This window comes from Neoarius graeffei, chromosome 15 (genome assembly GCF_027579695.1).
Source record: "Neoarius graeffei isolate fNeoGra1 chromosome 15, fNeoGra1.pri, whole genome shotgun sequence".
Lineage (NCBI taxonomy): Eukaryota > Metazoa > Chordata > Actinopteri > Siluriformes > Ariidae > Neoarius > Neoarius graeffei.
In genome coordinates, this window is record NC_083583.1 from 17,704,146 (window position 1) to 17,728,723 (window position 24,578).

The following is a 24,578-nucleotide window of genomic DNA, read 5'->3' on the forward strand; positions in this document are numbered from 1 at the left end:
ATGTTTCACCGTTGCTTGACACAGTGTGATTTTGTGTTATGAAGTTTGCATGATGCCATGTCATGCCTGTTCATTGTGTGAAATTATGAATATTCTTATTTTTAAACATACAGTTGAGTGTCACTATTGCTTGGCCCAGTGGCATGTTGTGTTACATCTAAAACAAAATTAAAAAAAGAAACACAAAATAAAAAGTAAAATGCACCCATAAAGTCATTGTTGGTGATAAAGTGTCACATTCTTCTCATTATCTTAGGCATAGCAGTGGGTTTAAAAACAGGCTGATGAATAATATGGACTAGTTGAATGAGGACTTATTGTTGAGTCTCTAAAATAGTCATTGAATTAAGTGACTTTTGTAGGTAAAATTAGGTGTTTAACAACCTGTTAAAAATACACCAGAATGCAGGAAATCGCATCTAATTAATTAAAAATTTTCTGGGGCAGGACCCCCCAGACCCCCCACAGTGTCCCCCCCACACACACACACACATTAAAAATGCTTCTGACACCCCTGCTTCACAAGGGGGTCACACCAGATCCTGAAAGCAAAGGTTCACATACTTTTCCCACTCACAAATGTGTAATATTGGATAATTTTCCTCAATAAATAAATGACCAAGTACAACCCCGATTCCAAAAAAGTTGGGACAAAGTACAAATTGTAAATAAAAACATTGCAATAATTTACAAATCTCAAAAACTGATATTGTATTCACAATAGAACATAGACAACATATCAAATGTCGAAAGTGAGACATTTTGAAATTTCATGCCAAATATTGGCTCATTTGAAATTTCATGACAGCAACACATCTCAAAAAAGTTGGGACAGGGGCAATAAGAGGCTGGAAAAGTTAAAGGTACAAAAAAGGAACAGCTGGAGGACCAAATTGCAACTCATTAGGTCAATTGGCAATAGGTCATTAACATGACTGGGTATAAAAAGAGCATCTTGGAGTGGCAGCGGCTCTCAGAAGTAAAGATGGGAAGAGGATCACCAATCCCCCTAATTCTGTGCCGACAAATAGTGGAGCAATATCAGAAAGGAGTTCGACAGTTTAAAATTGCAAAGAGTTTGAACATATCATCATCTACAGTGCATAATATCATCAAAAGATTCAGAGAACCTGGAAGAATCTCTGTGCGTAAGGGTCAAGGCCGGAAAACCATACTGGGTGCCCGTGATCTTCGGGCCCTTAGACGGCACTGCATCACATAGAGGCATGCTTCTGTCTTGGAAATCACAAAATGGGCTCAGGAATATTTCCAGAGAACATTATCTGTGAACACAATTCACCATGCCGTCTGCCGTTGCCAGCTAAAACTCTATAGTTCAAAGATGAAGCCATATCTAAACATGATCCAGAAGCGCAGACGTCTTCTCTGGGCAAAGGCTCATTTAAAATGGACTGTGGCAAAGTGGAAAACTGTTCTGTGGTCAGACGACTCAAAATTTGAAGTTCTTTATGGAAATCAGGGACGCCGTGTCATTCGGACTAAAGAGGAGAAGGACGACCCAAGTTGTTATCAGCGCTCAGTTCAGAAGCCTGCATCTCTGATGGTATGGGGTTGCATTAGTGCGTGTGGCATGGGCAGCTTACACATCTGGAAAGACACCATCAATGCTGAAAGGTATATCTAGGTTCTAGAGCAACATATGCTCCCATCCAGACGACGTCTCTTTCAGGGAAGACCTTGCATTTTCCAACATGACAATGCCAAACCACATACTGCATCAATTACAGCATCATGGCTGCGTAGAAGAAGGGTCTGGGTACTGAACTGGCCAGCCTGCAGTCCAGATCTTTCACCCATAGAAAACATTTGGCGCATCATAAAACGGAAGATACGACAAAAAAGACCTAAGACAGTTGAGCAACTAGAATCCTACATTAGACAAGAATGGGTTAACATTCCTATCCCTAAACTTGAGCAACTTGTCTCCTCAGTCCCCAGATGTTTACAGACTGTTGTAAAGAGAAAAGGGGATGTCTCACAGTGGTAAACATGGCTTTGTCCCAACTTTTTTGAGATGTGTTGTTGTCATGAAATTTAAAATCACCTAATTTTTCTCTTTAAATGATACATTTTCTCAGTTTAAACATTTGATATGTCATCTATGTTCTATTCTGAATAAAATATGGAATTTTGAAACTTCCACATCATTGCATTCTGTTTTTATTTACAATTTGTACTTTGTCCCAACTTTTTTGGAATCAGGGTTGTATAATATTTTTGTCTCATTTGTTTAACTGGGTTCTCTTTATCTACTTTTAAGACTTGTGTGAAAATCTGATGATGTTTTAGGTCATATTTATGCATAAATATAGAAAATTCTAAAGGGTTCACAAACTTTCAAGCACCACTGTACTAATATAAACTGTACTGTTAGAGTAAATTAATCAACCAATTGGATTTGAGACTTGAGAATTCAAAGCAAAATGTTAACTGTAGATGTGAAGCATAGCAGTCCAACACTGTTAAGCTGCTTTTTCACAGGCAGCGGGAATAAGTTATGCCCACTCTCAAACACAAGTGTGCATGTGCAAATCAGTGATCAGAAGCAAAAATTTTTAAGCTTGTTTTTACCTTGCTTTATTGTCCTCTCGCTACTTGTTTCTGTTTAAACGTTCAGTGATGTGACGGTAAATCGGCTCATTGTGACCCAGTTTCTCCATATTCAACTGCATATCTGCATCTCCCCACAACTGGATGAGGGTAAGAACTTCTTTAGTCCAGTTATCACTGTGATTGGCTTGAGAATCACTAGACTCCATCGTTTAAAAGGCAAAGAAGTTTACCTACTGAATCAGTAACATCACAGGAACTTCAAAGTAGACTCATGGATGTGTGTGTGTGTGCGCGTATGTACACTCACCAGCCACTTTAATAGGAACTTGATTCTAAGGTTTCTGTTTTGGGCTGGCAGGCGTGGAACCCAATGGTTGTAAAGAGTTGCTATGAGTTGTTATGGTGGTGTAGTGGTTAGCACGGTCGCCTCACAGCAAGAAGGTTCCGGGTTCGAACCCAGCGGCTGGCGAGGACCTTTCTGTGTGGAGTTTGCATGTTCTCCCTGTGTCTGTGTGGGTTTCCTCTGGGTACTCTGGTTTCCCCCACAATCCAAAGACATGCAGTTAGGTTAATGTGGGGTGGCCTTGGGCTGAGGTGCCCTTGAGCAAGGTACCAAACCCCTGACTGCTCCCCGGGCGCTCTGGTGTGGCTGCCCACTGCTCTGAGTGGGTGTGCGTGCGTGTGTTCACTGCTTCAGATGGGTTAAATGCAAAGGATGAATTTCACTGTGCTTGAAGTGTGCATGTGACAAATAAAGGTTTCTTCGTCTTTCTTCTTTTCTTCTATATCCTTTCTGGCAAAAAAGCTCAACCCAATCTGGCCATTTTCCTCTGACCTCTCATCAACAAGACGTTTCCACCCACAGAACTGTTGCTCACTCAATGTTTTTTGCACCATTCGGTGTAAACTCTAGAGACTGTTGTGTGTGAAAACCCCAGGAGATCAGCAGTTTCTGAAATACTCAAACCAGTCCGTCTGGCTCAAACCAACACCCATGCCACAGTGAAAGTCGCACTTTGAGATCACAAATTTTTCCCATTCTGATGTTTAAAGTGAACATGAACTGAAGCTCTTGATTTTTATCTGCATGATTTTATGCACTGTGCTGCTGCCAAGGGATTGGCTGATTAGATAACTGCATCAAACAGCAGGTGGATGGGTGTTCCTAATAAAGTGGCTAGTGATTGTGTTTTTCCATGTACAACTTTGTACTGTTATTATACTGTACCCAACTGTAATTCAAAGCAGCCTTGAGTGTGAGGAAAGATGCTTTATAAATTATTATTTCCTAAATATATTGTTCGGGGAGGGCGGCACGGTGGTGTAGTGGTTAGCGCTGTTTCCTCACAGCAAGAAGGTCCGGGTTCGAGCCCCGTGGCCGGCGAGGGCCTTTCTGTGTGGAGTTTGCATGTTCTCCCCGTGTCCGCGTGGGTTTCCTCCGGGTGCTCCGGTTTCCCCCACAGTCCAAAGACATGCAGGTTAGGTTAACTGGTGACTCTAAATTGACCGTAGGTGTGAATGTGAATGGTTGTCTGTGTCTATGTGTCGGCCCTGTGATGACCTGGCGACTTGTCCAGGGTGTACCCCGCCTTTCGCCCGTAGTCAGCTGGGATAGGCTCCAGCTTGCCTGCGACCCTGTAGAACAGGATAAAGCGGCTAGAGATAATGAGATGAGATGAGATATCGTTTGGACTTTTAACATTTAACCAATTTACCAATTTTTTTTTATTTATGGGTGGCATGGTGGTTAGCGCAATTGCCTCACAGCAAGAAGGTTCCAGGTTTGAACCCCATGGCCAACAGGTGCCTTTCTTCGTGGAGTGTGCATGTTCTCTCATAGTGTGGTTTCCCTCATAGGGCATACTTAGCGCCGGTCCCAAGCCCGGATAGACTGGGGAGGGCATCCGATGCAAAACCTATGCCAAATCAAATATGCAGAACAGATCCACAGGAGCAGCTGGAAGAAGACCAATTTCTTTCCAAAGTATTGAATCATGTTTAAATTAAATTCTGACAAGCAACTACTATACAACCTATTACTTGCTTGTATTAAAAAAAAGCACCACTGAGTTAGCAGAGTAACTATTTCATACAGTACATGCTTAAAAATAAAGTCTCAAGTATATTTTGTTACACTCTAGTGGAAAACTTTATTATATAAATATTATAAAACTACACAGGTATTACTAATGAAACACCCAGTAAGGAATCACATTTGAACTAAACTTTTATTGTTTGGAATCAGTTACATTAGCTGTAGAATTTTGAGTCAGATAATTCAGTGAACAAATTATAAATATTTACATCATGAAATGAATACATGCATTGCACTGAGGTTAGCAGACTTTTTTTTTTTAACCAGGCTACATGGGGCTATAGAATATGCTATATGCTGGAGCATGCGCAAAAGACAAACACTTGACTATATTAATGTGTGATACACGTCAAAGCGTATGCTTTGACACAGATGAGACTCCTGAATCAATGTTTCTGTATGTGTAATGGGAACAGGACTATGTGACATGGGAAAGACAACTCAGCTCCGGAACGAAAAACTTCCTATGCAGTCACCGGCCTTTTTCCCTCAGGAAAGGATAAGGCAGTCACACATGTGGACTGATGGGCTGCCACATGCTGTCTGCAGTACAGTCGAACACTGAGCTATACAATAAAGTAGTTAAAAATTAAAGGAAGGATTTTTTTTCCCATACATACAGTACATGCCCAAATTTTCATAGCCTTGCTTCAAATTTAGATAATATTCTTAAATTATTCATTTCTAAACTGCAGTTAATTGGTTCATTACTTACAAGTGGAACTAAAGTAAGGAATAAAACATGACCAGGTACGCTGTTATTGGGGGGGGGGGGGAATCAACTGGGTGATGTGATGTAACCAGACACAAAGCTGTAGATGATTGTTAATTATTTTATTAACAGCAAGTCCCAAAATGTTTTATTCCTCTCGTACCAGAGTAATTTGCCAGTGATTATATTTTTTTCTGAATTAACCCTTCTCACAGTACACTGGAGATTTCTAAACCCTCATGTCGACTTGTTAGACACTTTCAATCAGAATTATTTTACTGCCACAAGTCTCTTATAAGAGTAGTCCGGAGACTGTAGGGTTTCTGTGTGTAGAGTACCGTGACTCTGTGTTTCGCTGCTGATGAGCAGGATGAAGTGGTTTCATAAAATGGATGTTTCTTTTCTTTTGTGTAATTAATTGATTACTGGATATGGTATATGAAGTTAATTGTTAATGAGATGTTGATACGACATGCTGGTTTTTCTCTCTCCCTTAGTATGTTTTGAATCGAAGTAATTATAACCAGATGTGATTCGGGGTACCTTTCACACACACTCCTTTGTCTAGGAGCAGGCTCCTGAGATGCCTTGGGTTCCTGCAGAACCTCTGCATCCATACACACTTATTTGTGTGAATGCTTGGTTACATGGGCAGTAAATGTAGGAGTACTTTCCCCCCCCAAAAAAGGTAAAAAGTTGGATCTAAAGGATTGGATTGTTCATGGCTGTAAGATGAACTTGACAATCAATCAATAAAGGTCTTACAAAAGAACCATCCAGCGAACATCTCCAAGAAGATCTTCCCAGGTGTATCTGTCTTGTTTTGTGAGCTAAGAGTACTCCATTTTGTATTTTGAATAAATGGCTTGTCGTTTATATGATTGAAAGAATTTCAGTCAACTATTATCAAAGAAAGAAATTGCTTGGAGATTTTTTTTTCGTATCTTTTATGAAACAGCACTTCACAATAGAACCCATCCTAAGAGAGATTTTTCCAAAGATTTACCAAACAAGGGTTATGGGAAAGGGGAGGGGTTTGAGTCCTCTCCACAATAACATTGGTACAGGAGATAAAAACAGACAGCAGAACTAAAGCTTTTTGATAGTAAAAAAAAAAAAAAAAAAACAAGAAAATTATAATATTTAAAAGGTAGACTGCCTTTCATATTTTTCAGGTTTAGGTCATAAAAAGAATCTTCCCTGACACACAATTATTTTTGTTTAGTGGACTGAAAGCTACTTAATTCAAATCAAAGACTTCCAATTTAATGAATTCTTTTTTAAAATGGAACAATTAATGAATTTAGGGCCAGGTGACCCTAAATTCTACGCCATTTTTTCCTGCTTCACCATGACCCAATTCAAGATACTACGTCATGCATCACGTGGTGGGCTTTCCTCGTTCGCACAAGGCATTGTGGGATACAAATTTGAAACAGGAGAGGAAAATCGAGAATACGAATGAAACGTGGAAGACTGACTACAGTAATGGAAAACAGGAAGAAAAGACGTTGTGTTGCAAAGGAAAGGCAACACAGGACCAAACTAATAAATATTCGACAGTCAGCGAACACCCTGGTGTGATCAGCTGTTCGTTTAGCAACAGAATGATGTAACTGTCAGTGCACGGTCAAAGGTAAACTTGTAAATTGCAGTAATGCACCACTGGATGCCAGCTGCTGTAAAACCCAAAAGGAGAAGGAAAAGAAGAAGAATCAGGTAAACCTGCGCATGCGCACACGGACTTCCTCTGTCCACTTGACTGCGCGAAGTGAGCGATTTCATGCACATTATTTGCTCAGGAATCCTCTCAAATTAAATAACTTCCCAGCTACAGAATGGTCTGTTTTTGACATATTACAGAAATAAACATATCACAATGACCCAATTTCAGAGGGAACTAAATTTCATCGATTTTATGAAATCGAAAGGCCGTCTCACTTTAAACCTTGTAGGCGAGGGTAAATTTAAAAAAAAAAGAAACACATATGAAAAACTGCAAATTGAGTGCTCTTAGTGACTACTTTCGTATGAGCCATTCAACATTACTATGAAGTGTGACATCACAAATAAATTTAATGGTCACTCTCAGAACAGATGGAAATTCTGGGTAAAAGAGTTAAAGAATGACGTGATACATTTCATCGTTACATTTAAAGGAAAACATTGGAATTTTTAAACCTGGGCCCCATTTCTTTGAGTCCAAATATTTACTAGGGACAAATATGATTGAAATCGGTCCAGTATTTGAGTTAGAACATTATAACTGGCAACCGTGAACCATGGGGAAGCCATGGCCTAATGGTTAGAGAAGCAGCTTTGGGACCAAAAGGTCAGCAGTTCAATTGCCTAGACCAGCAGGAATGGCTGAAGTGCCCTTGAGCAAGGCACCTAACTCCAACTGCTCCCCAGGCTGTTCTGGGTATGTTGCACGTCGCTCTGGATAAGAGTTTCTGCTAAATGCCATTAATGTAATGTAAAACGGCTATACAATGTAAATCATCTGCGTCAAAGTAAACCACTTCTTTCTGAAATATTTAGTGTTTTTCCCTTTTTGCTAGAACACATCCAATAATTGGAGGTAATGGTACAGTAATATATGAGTAAACTCCAACATTAAGTGGCACTAATGAACAGCTAATACATGGTGCATTCAACAGGATATTATTTGACATAGCAATAGAAATAAAATCAGAATCTTAAAATAATTGTGAAGAACACAAGGACCTCATATGCATTCTGCATATCCAGCCTCCATTAAGGAAATCTGTAAGAGAGAGATTGTGGCTTAGAGGACCAAAATACTGTACAATCTTTATACCAAGCATAAAGGGGACAAAAAAAAAAGGAAACAAATCACTTGCAAGCCAAACCTCATCATCAATGCAGCGGAACTGCCAAGTCCAGCGTGTGTTGTAGAGGAAGGGACGGAGGTCAAAGCGGTTGTCGTCTGGGCTGTAGTTCTCAGCGTGGTACGATGGGGTCATTGTAGTCATCTTGTGCCTGTTGGCTGAATACATCCGGAAGAAATGCTTCACTTTTGTAGCCACCTAATTAGCCAGAGATGGAAGATAAGAACAGACTCATCATTGGCAACATTACCCAAATGTAAGTTTAATGACAATACATTCAATGGCTTAAAAAATCTTGTTTCATCATAATGGGAAGTTGTCTGGCTGATCATTAGCTAAGCAAGCCAGCTAGCTTTTTTTTTGCAAAAAGTAGCAAGCTATTGCCACCCTTGGAAAAAAAAAAAAATCCACCTGTTGGTGAAGTAGCTTCATCTCACACTGAAACAAGAGCGCTCCGAGAGCACACTATCCCCCTGCTACAATATATTGCAAACGAAATTGGAATATGCATATTACTGTCCTATAACAAAGTTATAACTTCTGCCAAGTTTCGTGAAATTCCTCCAAAAATTGTGAGAGGAGTTGATTTCAGAAGGTGAGTACCCTTTCCTGGGACAGAACTTCCACCATATTTTACAGTTGGGATCGGGTTCTTTTCATTATAGCCATCCTTCTTTTGACATCAAACCCACCCTGAGTGTTTATTGCCACAAAACCTCCATTTTTGTTCCATCAGACCATTGAACATGGTTCCAATCAAAGCTGTAGTAGCGTTTCGAAAACTTCAGGTGCTTACGTTTGTGGCGAACTGAGAGAAAAGACTTTGTTTCTGGCAAACCTTCCAAATCATCTGTTGGTATGGAAGTGGCGTCTGATGGTGGTTTTGGAGATTTTTTTTTTTTGCCTCTTACCCTCCTCTTCACTGTACATGGGAGCAAAATAAATTTCCTCTTCCAGGCAAGTTTGTAACAGTTCCAGTTGGGGTCCACTTTTTTTTTATTATTATTGCCCTAACAGTAGAAATTGACATTTTCAGGTAAGTAGCTATTTTTTTTAATAACCATTCCCTGACTTATGAAGGTCAACACACTTCTTCATTTAGTTTGTGTGTTCTCTTTTCTTTCCCATGTTGATAGATGACTAAAGAAATCTGGGCTTTGGGTCACCTCATAATTGTATCCCAGTTAATCAGGAAGACATGGATTACAGTTTGAAAGTTCCTACACACTCCAATCAATTAAAATATGTACAATTTAAATGGGAAACATGCTTCAGTTACATTGAGTTCACAATAAATTTCCAGGAGTGCCAATAACAGTGACGTGTTTTTGTGTTGAAAATAATTTTCTTGATGAGGGATTTGTTTTTCTGATCAAATTTATTTCAATTAAAGGTTGCATTTTTCTCATTTTTTCAGTGTGAGATGAAACAACTTCACCAAAAGGTGGATTTTTTTCTAACCCTTTATACTAAACTTTACAAGGGGCACAAATAATCGTGAAGGGTTCAGTGTATATATAAACCTGCCATTCAGAAAGAGTTAAATGTTTAAACAAGACATTCTTGACACCTGTGAAGGGGAACAGCTTTCTTTCCATGAGTGAATGAGCTTGCAGAACATGCTGTATGGGCCGCACTTGGACAGCTTTCGAAGTTTTCCGATCACTGATAGCTCTGAATAGGTCATCTCCATATCGGCCTGAGAGACACAGAGAGAAACTGTGTTCAATGAGGAACGTTACGTTATATTATTAGCTCACCAAAACCACACACAGGTAGGGGAAAAAAAAAAAAAAAAAAAAAAAACACAGGAAGTGACACGGTGATGTGGTAAAGACAAAAGAGAAGGAGTTAATAAATGGAGATGCCACTGTATAAGTATGATGTACTGGCAGACTGGAGGACTGTCGGAGAACCATAAACGGAATTCAATCCAATACCTAGAAAATTAATTTTAAAATTTCACATGATCTGCCTAATTTCCATATTTAAGAACACACAACTGGCTCTAGAATTATTGGCACCCTTTCAGAGAACAGGCAAAAATGATGCATGTATAATATAAACACAGTATATTACACATAATACATTTCATCTGACTTGAGAAACTACTGAAGTAATAAAACCCATTCACTTATTCAACCGTCTTAAAAAAAAAAAAAACAAAACACTGAAAACATATGTAGCAAAATTATTGGCACCCTTAAATGTATTTCAACTGAACCCAAATTCCATGCTTGAAACTAAAACCTATTTTTCATTGCCCTCTGTTGCCAGGAACTCCATTATTGCTTCTGAGCACTTTCTGTTTCTCCATGCTATAAATATAAATGTCACATGCATGTAAAATCTGTCATCACTTTTTGGGAGGGCTCTGACCTGCACAAGATTTGTGATAAATATAAAAATTAATATGCAATCAATAATATCATTAAAACGTAATTAGAAAAAAAAAAGCTCTAAAAGTCTAAATCCATCAGAACAATGGTAAAGGAGGCAAAAAAGACTTCTAAATGATTACTTTGGAAACATCTTTGAGGAAATATTCAGTTAAAGTAATACTATACATGCATCACCGTATGCGCATTCGTTTTCATGAAGGGTGCCAATAATTCTGGACCTCACTCCATTTCTCCCAGGCTAAAGTAATTGCATGTAACCTCTCTCCCTTTCTCTCTGAGTGACTCATCCGTACCTCATCGGTCTGAGACACCTGGCCGTCGGTCAAGGGTTCGAGCTCTGCAGTGGGAGGAGCAGCCAAGATGCTGCAGGACAGAGGAACAGGAAAAATCTGTTTAACTGAGAAATCATAAAAATACTGTAGCTTTGACTCTCAAAAACAAAGCATGACCCTCAGATGATCTAGTCTACAGCACTAATTTATGATTCAAATCCCCAGGGATCCTACACCTGCATATTTATGAACCTGGTTTGCTCTAAAACACCCGGTTCAACTGGTTCAAGCAGACAGACGGGAGGGGGAAGAAGAAAAAAAAAATATATTACAAAACTGTGTTACACTAGATGCTTGATGCATTGTTCTCTCCCCCCAACCCCCAGGTTCCTCTATTTTAGCATTTTTGTCATGCTAAAAGGTTTCAAAAAACATTCATACAAAATGTAGCATAAGGCAATAAGAACATGAGGAAACATACTGAAGGTAAAAGGTTGTGCCTTTGTGGGCAGCATGGTGGTGTAGTGGTTAGCACAGTCACCTCACAGCAAGAATGTTCTGGGTTCAAGCCCAGTGGCCAACAACTGGAGTTTCTGTGTGGAGTTTGCATGTTCTCCCTGTGTCTGTGTGGGTTTCCTCTGGGTGCTCCGATTTCCCCCACAGTCCAAAAACATGTGGTTAGGTTAACATAGGGGGCAGCCATGGCCAGAAGGTTGGGCTGAAGTGCTTGAGCAAGGCACCTATCCCCCAACTAGAGGTCTGCGCGGGACAGAATTTTCAGTCCCGCTCCCGCATTGTGCAGTCCCGCTCCCGCAAAGAATTATGATTTTCAGTCCCGCTCCCGCCCGCAAATCCCGCATGATGCAGACGTTCGCGTTATTTCTCACGAAAGTTCTTGTCATTGGCTTGGGGAATTAAACATGCTGAGCTTAGCTGAGCTCTCCACTGACCGATCCTTCATTTATTGTAAGTTTATTGTTTAGACTCTGACATTCTGCTGACACATTCCAAGTTGAGCGCTGCATGCGCTCATGATTGACAGCTCTGGCTTTGACTGACAGCTCTCGCTTTGCGCACTCGCACTCCCACTTCCGAGTCTGTGGCGTTATGATTCCAACCGCGATTCCATTCTCCTCTCATATGAAGTGCTGCGCAACCACAACCAGCTCCTCAGATTATACACTGTCTATTTCTAGCTTTAAACTGAACAATCTGTGCAATACACAGTCCTTTTTAACACTAGTTAATACTTTTTTTAAATACTTTTTAATACTTAGGACTAATACTCTTGACTTTTTAATGGTAAATGTACCTCTTTTTAAAGCAGCACTTACTTCTGAAGCACTGTGAGCTTCACTAGAGGAGCTCTGCTCTTCTGCCATGATCGGAGATCTCAAACACGGAAGAGCGGAAAGGAATCGGAAACGTACGCGAGATTAGACCATAGGCATCTTAAAATGTTATTAATGCCAAATAAAATATCCAGCACAAATTATATACAATAGACATAAATTAATAATTTATAAATTTTATTTTAAACACGTTTTTAGTTAGCGGGACTGCAGCTTATCGCCTCTCCCTCCTGCATTGTGCACTCCCCCTCCCGCCCGCAATGAGCTTTCAAAATTTGTCCCGCGCCGCACTGCTTTGCGGCGGGTCCCACGGGACTCCCGCGGGAGTGCAGGGCTCTACCCCCAACTGCTCCCTGGGCACTGTAGCACAGCTGCCGACTGCTCTGGGTATGTATGTGTGCTCATTGCTCACTTGTGTGTGTTTTCACTGTTTCAGATGGGTTAAATGCAGAGAAAACATTTCACTGTGCTCGAGTATAAATAAAAGGCTTCTTGTTCTTGTTCGCTCAAGGGCACTTCAGCCATTCCTGCTGATCCAGGGAATCGAACCACCAACCTTTGGTCCCAAAGCTTTCTGTTTTCTCTAACCATTAGGTCATTGTCTTCCCCTAACAGCAACAAGTCCAACCAAACATTTATGATAACTGGAGATCAGGCTTTCACATGGCTATGGAAGAATTTTGACCCACTCTTTTCTTTGCAGAATTATTTTATTTCAGCTGCACTGGCAGCCTTTCAAGGATAAACTGCCCATTTAAGGTCATGCCACTGCATCTCAATGGGATCCATGCGAGGACATGGACCAGGCCACTCCAAAACCTTAATTTTGTTTCTTCTGAGTCATTCAGATGTGGAACCACTTGTATTTCGGGTCATTATCCTGCTGCATAAACTGACTGCGCTTAAGCTTCAGCTCACGGACTGATGACCAGACATTGTCCTTCAGAAAGAAAGCAAAATTCAGAGTCTGTCAATTATGGGAAGCCACTCAGCCCCAGGCCCTGAAGCAGCAGCACATCACGCAGCCCCACATCATCATACTACCACCACCATGTTTGACTGCTGGTATGAAGTTCTTATTGTGGAATGCTTGGTTGGCTTTACACCAGAACCCATGTCTTTGAAAAAACTCCACGTTTGACTCATCAGTCAATAGAACATTATCCCAAATGGCTTAGTTGTCATCGAGACTTATTTTTGGAAAATGTGAGATGAACCGTTTTCTTGGTTACCAGTGGTGTTCGCCTTGCAGCTCTTCCATGGATACCATTTCTACACATTCTCTTTCTAATGGTGGTATCATAAATGCTAGCCTCATCTGATGTGAGCGAGGCCTGTAGGTACTAATATGTTCATCTGGGTTCTTTTCCGACTTCCTGGATGCGTCATCAGTGCTCTTTTGGAGGAATTTTTGTAGGTCGTCTACTTACGGGACGATTCACACTTGGTTCAGCATTTAGAGATAATGGCACCCCAAAGCCTTAAACTTTGTCTTGGATAGCGTTTTTGCTTAAATAAATAAACGATCGTTTAAAAACTATCAAATTTTGTTTGAATTTGAGGATATGAAATAATTGTCTCTGGTGAATATACAAAAATAGAAGAGTTCAGGAAGGAGCTATACGGAACTGTATCCATTGCATTGGACATTCACACACCTTTTAAGAGCTGAGAACTGAAAGTGCTCAGAACAGTAAAGCAGGAAGTTCTTCAGATCCATCTTACTAACACCTCCGATGGGATTTATATCGGCACTGGAGCAGTCGTATTTAGTGAAGTAGCCAGTCAAACTATGGGAACAGAAAACATTTCATGAAGCCATGAGTCAATGCGTGTGAAAATGCGAGTTTGCAGCTTATACGAGTCAAACCTCTCATCCATGTTGGCTGAGCCAAGCATGAGCAGACCTCCAGGTTTCCCTTGAGCCCACAGATACAGCTGGGCAAAGAGGTAAGCCAAAACCATCCTGACACGAGCCTGGAAGTTCAAAAACATGTTTTTAGTTTAAGTACTCAAATATGAGTAAAGAATGAAACATGATGGTGTGACGTGATGCCAAAGTTACCACTTGATTCATGGAAAAGCTGATTATTTTCCAATAACAGCATCTCCAGAAGTGTTTTATTCCCCTTATACAACACCAATGCTAAGAATTTACATTTTACAGAATGACAGCTCATGTATTTTCTGTTTACAGTTTCATTTATTGTTAGTAAAGTCAGTTCTTGATATCACTTCCATTATCAGAGCTATAAACTGTCGTTCCCTCATCAGCCTCTTTTTTTTTTACTCTGCTGAAGTTAATAAGACAAAAAAAAAGCAGCTTGTCATGTTACAAAGCTCAACATCATAAACTTCCTGGAGTGGAAAAATTAAGAGCTTTATCTCTGACTGTTTCTTCTGCTCCAAGTATCATCGCCAGCGCTGGTGTTAACTATTACATAATAATAATAATAATAATAATAATAATAAACAGAACACTTTTTCCAAGGAATAAAAACACGTGTTCTATTCCCTTCTAATGGGTTTCATTCATTTGGTTTGATAGCAAGCAATATTGTGAACATATCGCTTATACTACATGTATTATGTCACTCCACCCAGTGGAGAATGAGTGCTGAATATGGTTTATGATATTGCATGGTTGTCAAGACAACATGACGTCACACGTCAGAGCTGATGCGAAGATTCAATGTGAGAGTTTTCTGTTGCGCATACGCAGAAGCATTTCTTTGTTTGCCAACGGAGCCCACAGTAAACTGTCGCAGTGAACTGAAAATGCCACAAGATACGAATTACACGTAAAATTTCCATGCTAGCGAGTGATGGTGACAATTTGTAAACAAATCTATAATTTTTCCATCAAATGTGCATAATAATAATAAGAATAATAATGGCTTTTTTCATGGTATATCAGACATGTTCCATTCAGTTAGCATGACACTGAACTCGTCTTCGACTCCTTCAATGTCATGCTCGCTGAATGGAATACATCTCCTATACCACTCAACACCAGCCAATATTATTTAATTATTATTATTACTACTACATTACAGGCATTCTTATCCAGAGCGACGTATAACAGGACCCTGACATACCCACTGCTGTGGGTAGCCCGGGGAGCAATCAGGGGTTAGGTGCCTTGCTTAAAGGAACTTCAGCCATTCCTGCTGGTCCTAGGAATCGAACCAGCGATCTTTTGGTCCCAAACCTGCTTCTCTAACCTTTAGGACATGGCTTCCCCTATTATTATCATCATCATCATTTCAATCAGTTACTGGAAAATAATTGTTTCATTGCACCAAAACACACATGCAAACACAGTCTTGTACATTTATTTAAAAATCAATTATCTCATCTCATTCATCTCATTATCTCTAGCCGCTTTATCCTGTTCTACAGGGTCGCAGGCAAGCTGGAGCCTATCCCAGCTGACTACGGGCGAAAGGCGGGGTACACCCTGGACAAGTCGCCAGGTCATCACAGGGCTGACACATAGACACAGACAACCATTCACACTCACATTCACACCTACGGTCAATTTAGGCCCTGTCCACACGGCAACGGATTCAGGTGAATCCGATACAATTGTTTATCGTTTCGGCCTGGCGTCCACACGGCACCGGCGTTTTGGGTGCCCCAAAACGCAATCTTTTGAGAACGGGTTCCAGAGTGGAAAGATCTGGCAACGATGCCGTTGCGAAGTCGTCTGGATGAGTAGAACGGATTTGTTTACGATGACATCACAACCACATGACTGTCAGTGCTTCACGCCGGGTAGAAGTGTAACGAACTCGATGCGAGTTGTCAACAAATCCTATAACTTGGTTCATGAAACGCGCTTACAAAATATTTTCACTGTGAATATTTATTGTGTAATGGTGCAAAGTGAGAGAGAGAGAGAGAGAGAGAGAGAGAGAGAGAGACTCTGCCCTTAGGGCAGAGTCAATCCCGCCAGCAAAAATAGGGAAAAAAAAGGAGCGATCTCACCTCTTCAGATGTTGGTTTAAGTCCTACAATACATTCCTCAAAAAGGGCGTAGAACAACAAATTAATCCATCAACGTGTAGCATTCAATTTATTCCGAACCATTAAAGACGCCGCCTTCCGCGTAGAATCATACGTCATCCTCGCCGCCATATTGGATAGGTCAAAGCGGAGAATAAAGATGCCTCATTCATGTGCTGCGTTTAACTGTACCAACAGGTTTACCGTCTAAACGAGATCACATGGGATTACCGTTCACAGGTGAGACTGGAAAAATACTTTTCATTGTATTTGATCATTATAATGTAATTTTACGAACAGATTTTTCTGACTTTGTGGCTAATATGAAGTCTCGCGCATAATAGTTTATGCGCATGCGTCCTTACTTCTTCTATTGTTCTGGTGTCTCCGAAGGGACCATCGTACAGCGCCCCTAGAGGTGTGGCATGTGTATTGCATCGTTTTCAGCAAGCGTTGCGTTGCCATATGGACCTGATATTTTACTGATCGTTGCCCATTTGGACGCGATATTTTTTTAAATAACATCTCGTTGCCGTTGTCTTGTGGATGTAGCCTTAGAGTCACCAGTTAACCTAACCTGCATGTCTTTGGACTGTGGGGGAAACCGGAGCACCCGGAGGAAACCCACACGGACACGGGGAGAACATGCAAATTCCGCACAGAAAGGCCCTTGCTGGCCACAGGGCTCGAACCCGGACCTTCTTGCTGTGAGGCGACAGCGCTAACCACTACACCACCGTGCTGCCCCTAAAATCAGTTGTTATTATTATTATTATTATTTTTAATTAAACAACAAGACAACACTGTGTGAACAACTACACAAAATGTTCGTCCACAAAACAAGTTTCGGTTATGAATTACCGTACATTGTCGCAGCTCGGCAATAAACTATTGTTTGCTCACCAGCCTCTCTTTTCTTTCTCTCTCTTGAAGTTAATAAGACCAAAATAGACAATTTGTCATGTTACTAAGAATCCAGAAAGCGCAAAGTCTCCTGTCTGTCACTACAAAGTGCTGACACTGCAGACTCCTTTCAAATACAGTACCAGTCAAAAAAGTTTGGACACACTTCTAATTCAATTGTTTATTTTTATTAATTAAAAGACGCTTCATGTCTTAAAGTAAAGTAATGACGGATGTCATTTCTCTTTACCTACTTGAGCAATTCTTGACATAATATGGATTACTACAGTTGTGGAATAGGGCTAGTTACTGTATGTTTATTATTTACTATTTATTGTTTGATCTCAGAGTGGCACGGTGGTGTAGTGGTTAGCACTGTCGCCTCACATCAAGAAGGTTCTGGGTTTGAGCTCAGTGGTCGACAGGGGCCTTTCTGTGTGGAGTTTGCATGTTCTCCCAGTGTCTGCGTGGGTTTCCTCCGGGTGCTCCGGTTTCCCCCACAGTCCAAAGACATGCAGGTTAGGTTAACTGGTGACTCTAAATTGAGCGTAGGTGTGAATGTATGTGAATGGTTGTTTGTCTCTGTGTCGGCCCTGTGATGACCTGGCGACTTGTCCAGGGTGTACCCCGCCTCTCGCCCATAGTCAGCTGGGATAGGCTCCAGCTTGACTACGACCCTGTACAGGATAAGCGGTTACAGATAATGGATGGATGTTTGATCTCAAACACACATTAAGAAGTCAAGAAACTCCTCCACTAATTAACTTTTGACAAGGCACAGCTGTTAATTGAAAAGCATTCCAGGTGACTACGACATGAAGCTGGTTAAGCCAACGCAGATAGTGTGCAAAGCGTCATCAAGGTAAAGGCTGGCTGCTTTGAAGAATCAAAAATATCAAACATTTAACACTTTTTTTGTTTTCTACCTAATTCCATATATTGCTATTTAATAGTTTTGATGTTTTCAGTTTTGTTCTATAATGTAGAAAATAATCAAAATACAGAAAAACCTATGAATGAGTAGGGGTGTTAAACTTTTCTTCTCACTGTAAAACTTTTTAGCAGCATATCAACAACGACACACATTTTAATATCTCTACATGACGTGTCTACCATACAAGTCCCTGGGAACTGGCTATTACTAGAGATGGATTGTATCGGTGGATTGGCTATTGGAGAAAACATATCGTATACCTGTAACAAATGCCAAAGACTAGAAGTGGATTTGGAAAAGAACTGTATATTTTGGAAGTGGAAATATTTGCATGTAAAAACATTTGACTCTTCTTTTTGTTAGGATTGACTTTATTATACTTACATTTTATTATATTTCCAACATAAGTGATTTTTGTGTGAAAGCGTTTAACTGTGAAGTGCTTCAGTTACATTTTTTTTTAAAGCTTAATAGTTTTTATCAGATGTCTATCGATATCGGCTGATACTCAAGGTTTCAGTACCAGTATCGGAAAAGAAAGTGATACCGTGCCGTCTCTAGCTAGTAGAAACAATACTATAGAAACAGAATGAGTGCATTAATATAAACCTACTGTCAGCATTAGTGTCAGAGCTGCTGTTGTCAAAAAGTAATCAATTTTTTTTTACCAATCAGATTTGAGAATTCAGCAGCGCTGTGCTATAAATGACCAATATTATCAATGTTCCTGTAATCACTCAGGAATGATTACCATTAAAATGAAACATATACTGTACACAAGCACAGTCTTGTACGTTTATTAGAAAGGAAAAAGGGAAGTAGACAGATGGCACACACGTTAGTCGTGTATGTTGTTGCACAAAATGTGCTGTGTTTTCACAAATGAAGACACTCTGCTTGTACACCCAAATTAAGGAGGTGAATAGTGTCAAACGGTCCAGCATGGGCGTGAACATTGTGGTAAAGCTGTGTTACACTGCAAGCAAACTTCTTCAGTAGAAACAAGCAATCAGCACAGTTTGCCCGGGCTTTTCTAATGGGTTAAGGTTTAAAACAGTCAAAGCACATTCCTGTACAGTCAGCATGCAAGCAAATACAATGCAATTAAGCTTACTGAAGAAGAACTGAAACTCTTTTGAAGCTAGAATACGAGCTGATTCTGATCTAACAGAGTATTGCTTTGTAGTAGGCCCAGTTTCCCAACACCATCATAATATTTAAGTAAGAAGTAAAATATTATAGGGTGTGTTTTCACAGGAAAATAAATCAATCAATAACATTTTGGTGTAATGCAGCCAGACACAAAACTGAGATACTGCTACCATCCCAAAGTTAATTATTTTTCCTACAACACGATGCCCTGAAGTGTTTTAGTCTTCTTAAACCTTAGAAATCTGCCAATTTCAATGTAAATTTCCTAAAGTAGAACACATATGTTTTATCGATTCACAGCTACATTAATGTTGTAGAACATCTGTGAAAAATTGCAAAAACACTGACACTGGAGCCTCTTTCATCAATAATGTCTCTTTCCAGAAACCTTCACCATACCAACGAGTACATCTAGTTCTTGGTTAAATGCCAACGTTTTAAAATCTGTTTATTAATGCCAAGCAACATTCTGCATATTACAACAGCATAGCTTCATAGTAAAAGAGTGCAGGTGCTAAACTGGCCTGCCTGTTTCCCACTAAAAACGTGACAACGGAGACCCTGGACTGCTGAGCAAATGAAGACATAGATCAAGCAAGAATGGGAAAGAATTTCACATTCAAAACTTAGTGTTCTCAGTTCCCAAAAACTTTCCAAGTGTTGTTAAAAGAAAATGTGATGTAACGTAGTGGGAAACATACCCAGTCCCATTTTTTTTTTTGGAATGTGTTGCAGACATCAAATTCAGAAAGAGTCTATGCTTACAAAAAACAATGAAATTTATCAGTTTGTAAGTCTCTCATCATCTCTAGCCGCTTTATCCTGTTCTACAGGGTCGCAGGCAAGCTGGAGCCTATCCCAGCTGACTACGGGCAAAAGGCGGGGTACACCCTGGACAAGTCACCAGGTCATCACAGGGCTGACACATAGACACAGACAACCATTCACACTCACATTCACACCTACGGTCAATTTAGAGTCACCAGTTAACCTAACCTGCATGTCTCTGGACTGTGGGGGAAACCGGAGCACCCGGAGGAAACCCATGCGGACTCGGGGAGAACATGCAAACTCCGCACAGAAAGGCCCTCGCCAGCCACGGGGCTCGAACCCAGACCTTCTTGCTGTGAGGCGACAGCGCTAACCACTACATCACCATGCTGCCCCAGTTTGTAAGTAAGTATATAAATTTTTTAAATTTGTTTATTATTACACTTAAATTATATGAAGCATCTACCATACAGGTCTTTGAGAATTAGCTATTGAAAACATAAGAAATATCTACATTAATATTAAACTTGAATGTTCCTTGAAGCCAGAATTTGGCTTTGTCAAGTTTTTTTTTTGACTTTACTATCTACACGAGGTAAAAAAAAAAAATCTTCACGTCATAAAATTTGCTTGGTTATACTCACTCTATACCATCTTATCCCCATTTTTGAAACTGGCAAATCTGAACAAAGACCTAATCCATACTGAACGGGTCCTAAAATCAAACTGAACCGAACAGTTTCAGCCTAATCAAACTTTTTTTGACACTCAGATTTACTTAAGCTTCTTTTTAGTGCAGTTTTTAGCAATCCCTTGTCCACTTCCCCTCAACAATTCCCCTTAGGGGAACCCCTCATAATCATATTAACATTTGTGGTTGATCACTTGCAAAGCCACAGGCATCACAAGAGTTCTAGTAAATGCTATACTTCAAGGTAAAGGTACAGTTTTAAGATGTTATCTAGTCATAAGAGTTTACTAAAACAGATACCGAAGTGGTGATTTTGCATTAAAATAAATGGTCTCCACCTGTACATTCTGCAGAGCCAGGTTCTCTCTGCTGCTCCCTCCATTTGCCCGAAAATTAGGCCACTTGCCCATCACCATGGAGAAGATTCCCAGCAAGCCTTTCACTGCCGTGTCAATGTTGATGTTGAGATGATTGCTATAAGAATGAAGAAATTCATAATATTACCTACTCACCATATACAAAAATAAAAAAAATCATAATTAGTCAATTGTAGAAACATTAGTACACTTAATGAACATGCTGAAACCTTTCCAAATGTTTGGAAAATCATTATGTGATTTGAAGATATTGCACTGTCAAGATCTGACCCCTCTCTCTCACACTTTTTTTTTTTTTAAACTTTTAATTATATTTTAACATTAATGCTAATGTTAAACTTCTCACATATAATGATCTAATGAATGGGATCAATTTAAAAGGCAATAAATGAAGTAAATCCATGCAACAATAATAAATCAATTATTATCAAAAAATGACAAACGCCTAGTGTGTACAACCATTTAAATTTTTTAAACTGACGTGTAAATAATTTAATAAGCTAACAAGCTGACTTACCCATAACTCTTAAAATAATATTATGAAAGACTTTCTTTAAGTTGGTCACATATCGATTGAAGGCTATTCAAATCGTATCGTATCAGATTCAGTGGTATCGTCAAATATCAAATCAATGCCCCAAGACTCATAATTGCATCATTTCATGTGATACACTCCTAAGATACTGTATATTCATGTTAGAATAGGCAAGTTTGAGCATATGCCAATGTAGTAGAGATTTTTTTTCAACAAACTATATTTGTGCAAAATTATTGGCACCCCTACAATTAATACATACTTCATGAAGCCTCCCCTGAAGAGAATAAGAGCACCAAGTCTCTTCCTGTACAAACCCTTGCAGAACATTTCATCTTTATTTTAGACTACAGAGTTAAATCTGGACTGAAATGGCCTCTGCAAACACTGATTTCATATTCTGTTATCTATTTCTGTATTGTTTTGTCTTTTAGAGGTATGTTTAAGGTTATCATTTTGTCAAAAGATCAACTTATGGTCAAGTAATAACTGCTTGGCAGAAACAACCAGGTTTTAGACTTAAAAAAACAAACAAAAAAAAACGCTAATATTTAATCCGTTATATGGAATTGCAAGCATGCAAAGGATTTGTGTACATTTTACAACCGTCTTGTCTGAAAAACAACAAAAGCCGACCTGCCGATTTGAGCAGCCAACTCTTTCGCTCGGTTGTTAGTGTCCTCTGAAGAATTTTCACTTCCCATGTAACAGGTGGTGAAGAGGCGTCCACACAACTCTCGAGGGTCTTCAGGCCTGTAGGAGGCAGACCTCACCACCTGCTGGACATCTTCCAACACCCGAGCATCTGGAAGAAAAGCATGACTAAGACTAAGGCCCTGTCCACACGGCAACGGATTCAGGTGAATCCGATAATTTTTTATTGTTTCGGCCTGGCGTCCACACGGCACCGGCGTTTTGGGTGCCCCAAAACGATATTTTTTGAGAACGGTTTCCAGAGTGGAAAAATCTGGCAACGGCGCCGTTGCGAAGTCATCTGGATGAGTAGAACGGATTTGTTTACGATGACATCACAACCACATGACTAGAACAAGCAGCACTCACTCATTCACGCCGGGTAGAAGAAGGGGTTTATGCGCATGCGTCCTCCTTCTTCTATTGTTCTGGTGTCTCCGATGGGACCGTCTTACAGCGCACGTAGAGGTGTGGCATGTGTATTGCATCGTTTTCAGCAAGCGTTGCGTTGCCATATGTACCTGATATTTTACTGATCCGTTGCCCATGTGGACGCGATATTTTTTTTACCTGCTAAAAAAAAAAAAAAAAAAAAAATCTCGTTGCTGTTGTCGTGTGGATGTAGCCTAATAGAACTCGTTCTAGTGCACGTTTTCCAAATTAATTACTTCTCTTCTGTGAGCAGGGTGTGTCTGAGCGTGTAAAGCTTTTCCCCCTTTTGTGAAAACTGTTAAAAAATGGTTAATTCATTAAACATGGTTTGGAATTGCAGTGCAAAAAAAAAAAAAAGTTTGCATACCCTCCCCTCAGGATACAATGGTAAATCCTGACTAATCTTTGTCCAGTTTCCACACTTTATAAGACTTCCCAAAGTTATATACTACCTGCTTTCGATAAAACCACATTTTAGTCTTTTTTTTTTTAAAGAATAAATTTGTCGATTTTGCTTTATGTCTCAAATGGTTGGCAGGATACACCCATGTTTCATTTTTAATTTATTGGATATGTTTCTTGTGGAAAAATAAAATTGTAAAATACAGGAGTGTTTTCCATTCTTCCACCCAGAAACCATGGGGGATGCAAACTTTTGTACTCAATTGTAAATTTAACTGGGGTGATGGAAGCATTACAGTATCTCCTCACGGCTCCAGGATCCCCAGTTCAATCCTGACTGTACGGAGTGTTACATGCTCTCCACATGTCCTTGTGGGTTTCTTCAAGGTTCTCTGGTTTCCTTCCACTACCCAAAAAAAAAAAAAAATATTGGTAGATGAATTGGCTCTGAATTAGACAGAGAGACTATATCGCAATAACTTTAAACAGGAGTGGTGAAACCTCGGGGGGGACACTAGCAATCTCGGCACATTTTCTGTCACTATAATTGAAATTACAAGGAACTGGTTTGAAAAATTTGGGCGGCACGTGGTTCCGAGTTCGAACCTCATGGCCAATGGGGGCCTTTCTGCATGGGTTTCCTCTGGGTGCTCTGGTTAAAGACATGCAGATGAGGTAAAATACCCCACCACTGGGGTTGCACAAGACAGTGCATACTTAGCCAAGTCCGGATAGATTGGGGAGGGTTGCATCAGGAAGGGCATCCAGTAGAACTATGAAGTCCAAATCAAATATGTGGATCATGACCATGGCGACTCCTAATGGGAGCAGCCGAAAGAAGAATAAGAAGAACTGGCTATGCTAAATTGCCCAAAGCTGTGAATGCATGTGCGTGACTGGTCTGTACTTCCACCTCAAACCCAGTGTTCTGTTCCTGGGAAAGGATAAAGCGGATACTGAAGATAAATGAATGCGTGAAATGCAACTAAGACTTATTAGCTGAAATAGAAACACTCATATTCCATTACAGAATTTACAGTAGCTGCACTAATTTGTCCTCTATTAGCATCTGCCTGTGTATAACATATGACTTACTGCCATCTTTGACTGCCTGACAGACGAGTACACACATGGAGTAGACAATGCAGGCGGAGGAGGCGCTGTCAACTCCACCACTGAGAGGAAGCAGGAAGCCAGCCTGAAACCAGAGACAACAGACTCTATAAATGGAACACCTTTTGCTGAGGTATTTGTACGTGCACACACACACACACAATGCACAAACAGCAAAAGATTCTCACCTGACCACTCCTCCTTAAATAGTCCCATAGCCAGCATGCAGGACCAAGACTGAGGGGGGAATAATAATAAAATGAAGATTCAAACATAAAGGAGGAGAATGGTAGCGACTAACTATCATT

General features: G+C 40.1%; 1 protein-coding gene across 2 annotated transcripts in view; it reads right to left on the reverse strand.

The window, feature by feature from the left end:
- Positions 1 to 4,783: 4,783 nt before the first annotated feature.
- Positions 4,784 to 24,578, reverse strand: part of LOC132899218 (glutamine-dependent NAD(+) synthetase-like) — a 41,887-nt gene continuing 22,092 nt past the window's right edge. For both annotated transcript variants that reach the window (XM_060940944.1, XM_060940945.1), the window contains 10 exons: positions 24,459 to 24,507; positions 24,253 to 24,355; positions 22,267 to 22,435; positions 21,057 to 21,192; positions 14,130 to 14,236; positions 13,918 to 14,049; positions 10,929 to 10,998; positions 9,804 to 9,932; positions 8,255 to 8,431; positions 4,784 to 8,148 (listed from right to left, as the gene is read on the reverse strand). In XM_060940944.1, the coding sequence (XP_060796927.1) occupies positions 8,110 to 8,148; positions 8,255 to 8,431; positions 9,804 to 9,932; positions 10,929 to 10,998; positions 13,918 to 14,049; positions 14,130 to 14,236; positions 21,057 to 21,192; positions 22,267 to 22,435; positions 24,253 to 24,355; positions 24,459 to 24,507 (1,111 nt within the window). In that variant the 3' untranslated portion in view covers positions 4,784 to 8,109. The remainder of the gene's footprint in view (positions 8,149 to 8,254; positions 8,432 to 9,803; positions 9,933 to 10,928; positions 10,999 to 13,917; positions 14,050 to 14,129; positions 14,237 to 21,056; positions 21,193 to 22,266; positions 22,436 to 24,252; positions 24,356 to 24,458; positions 24,508 to 24,578) is intronic.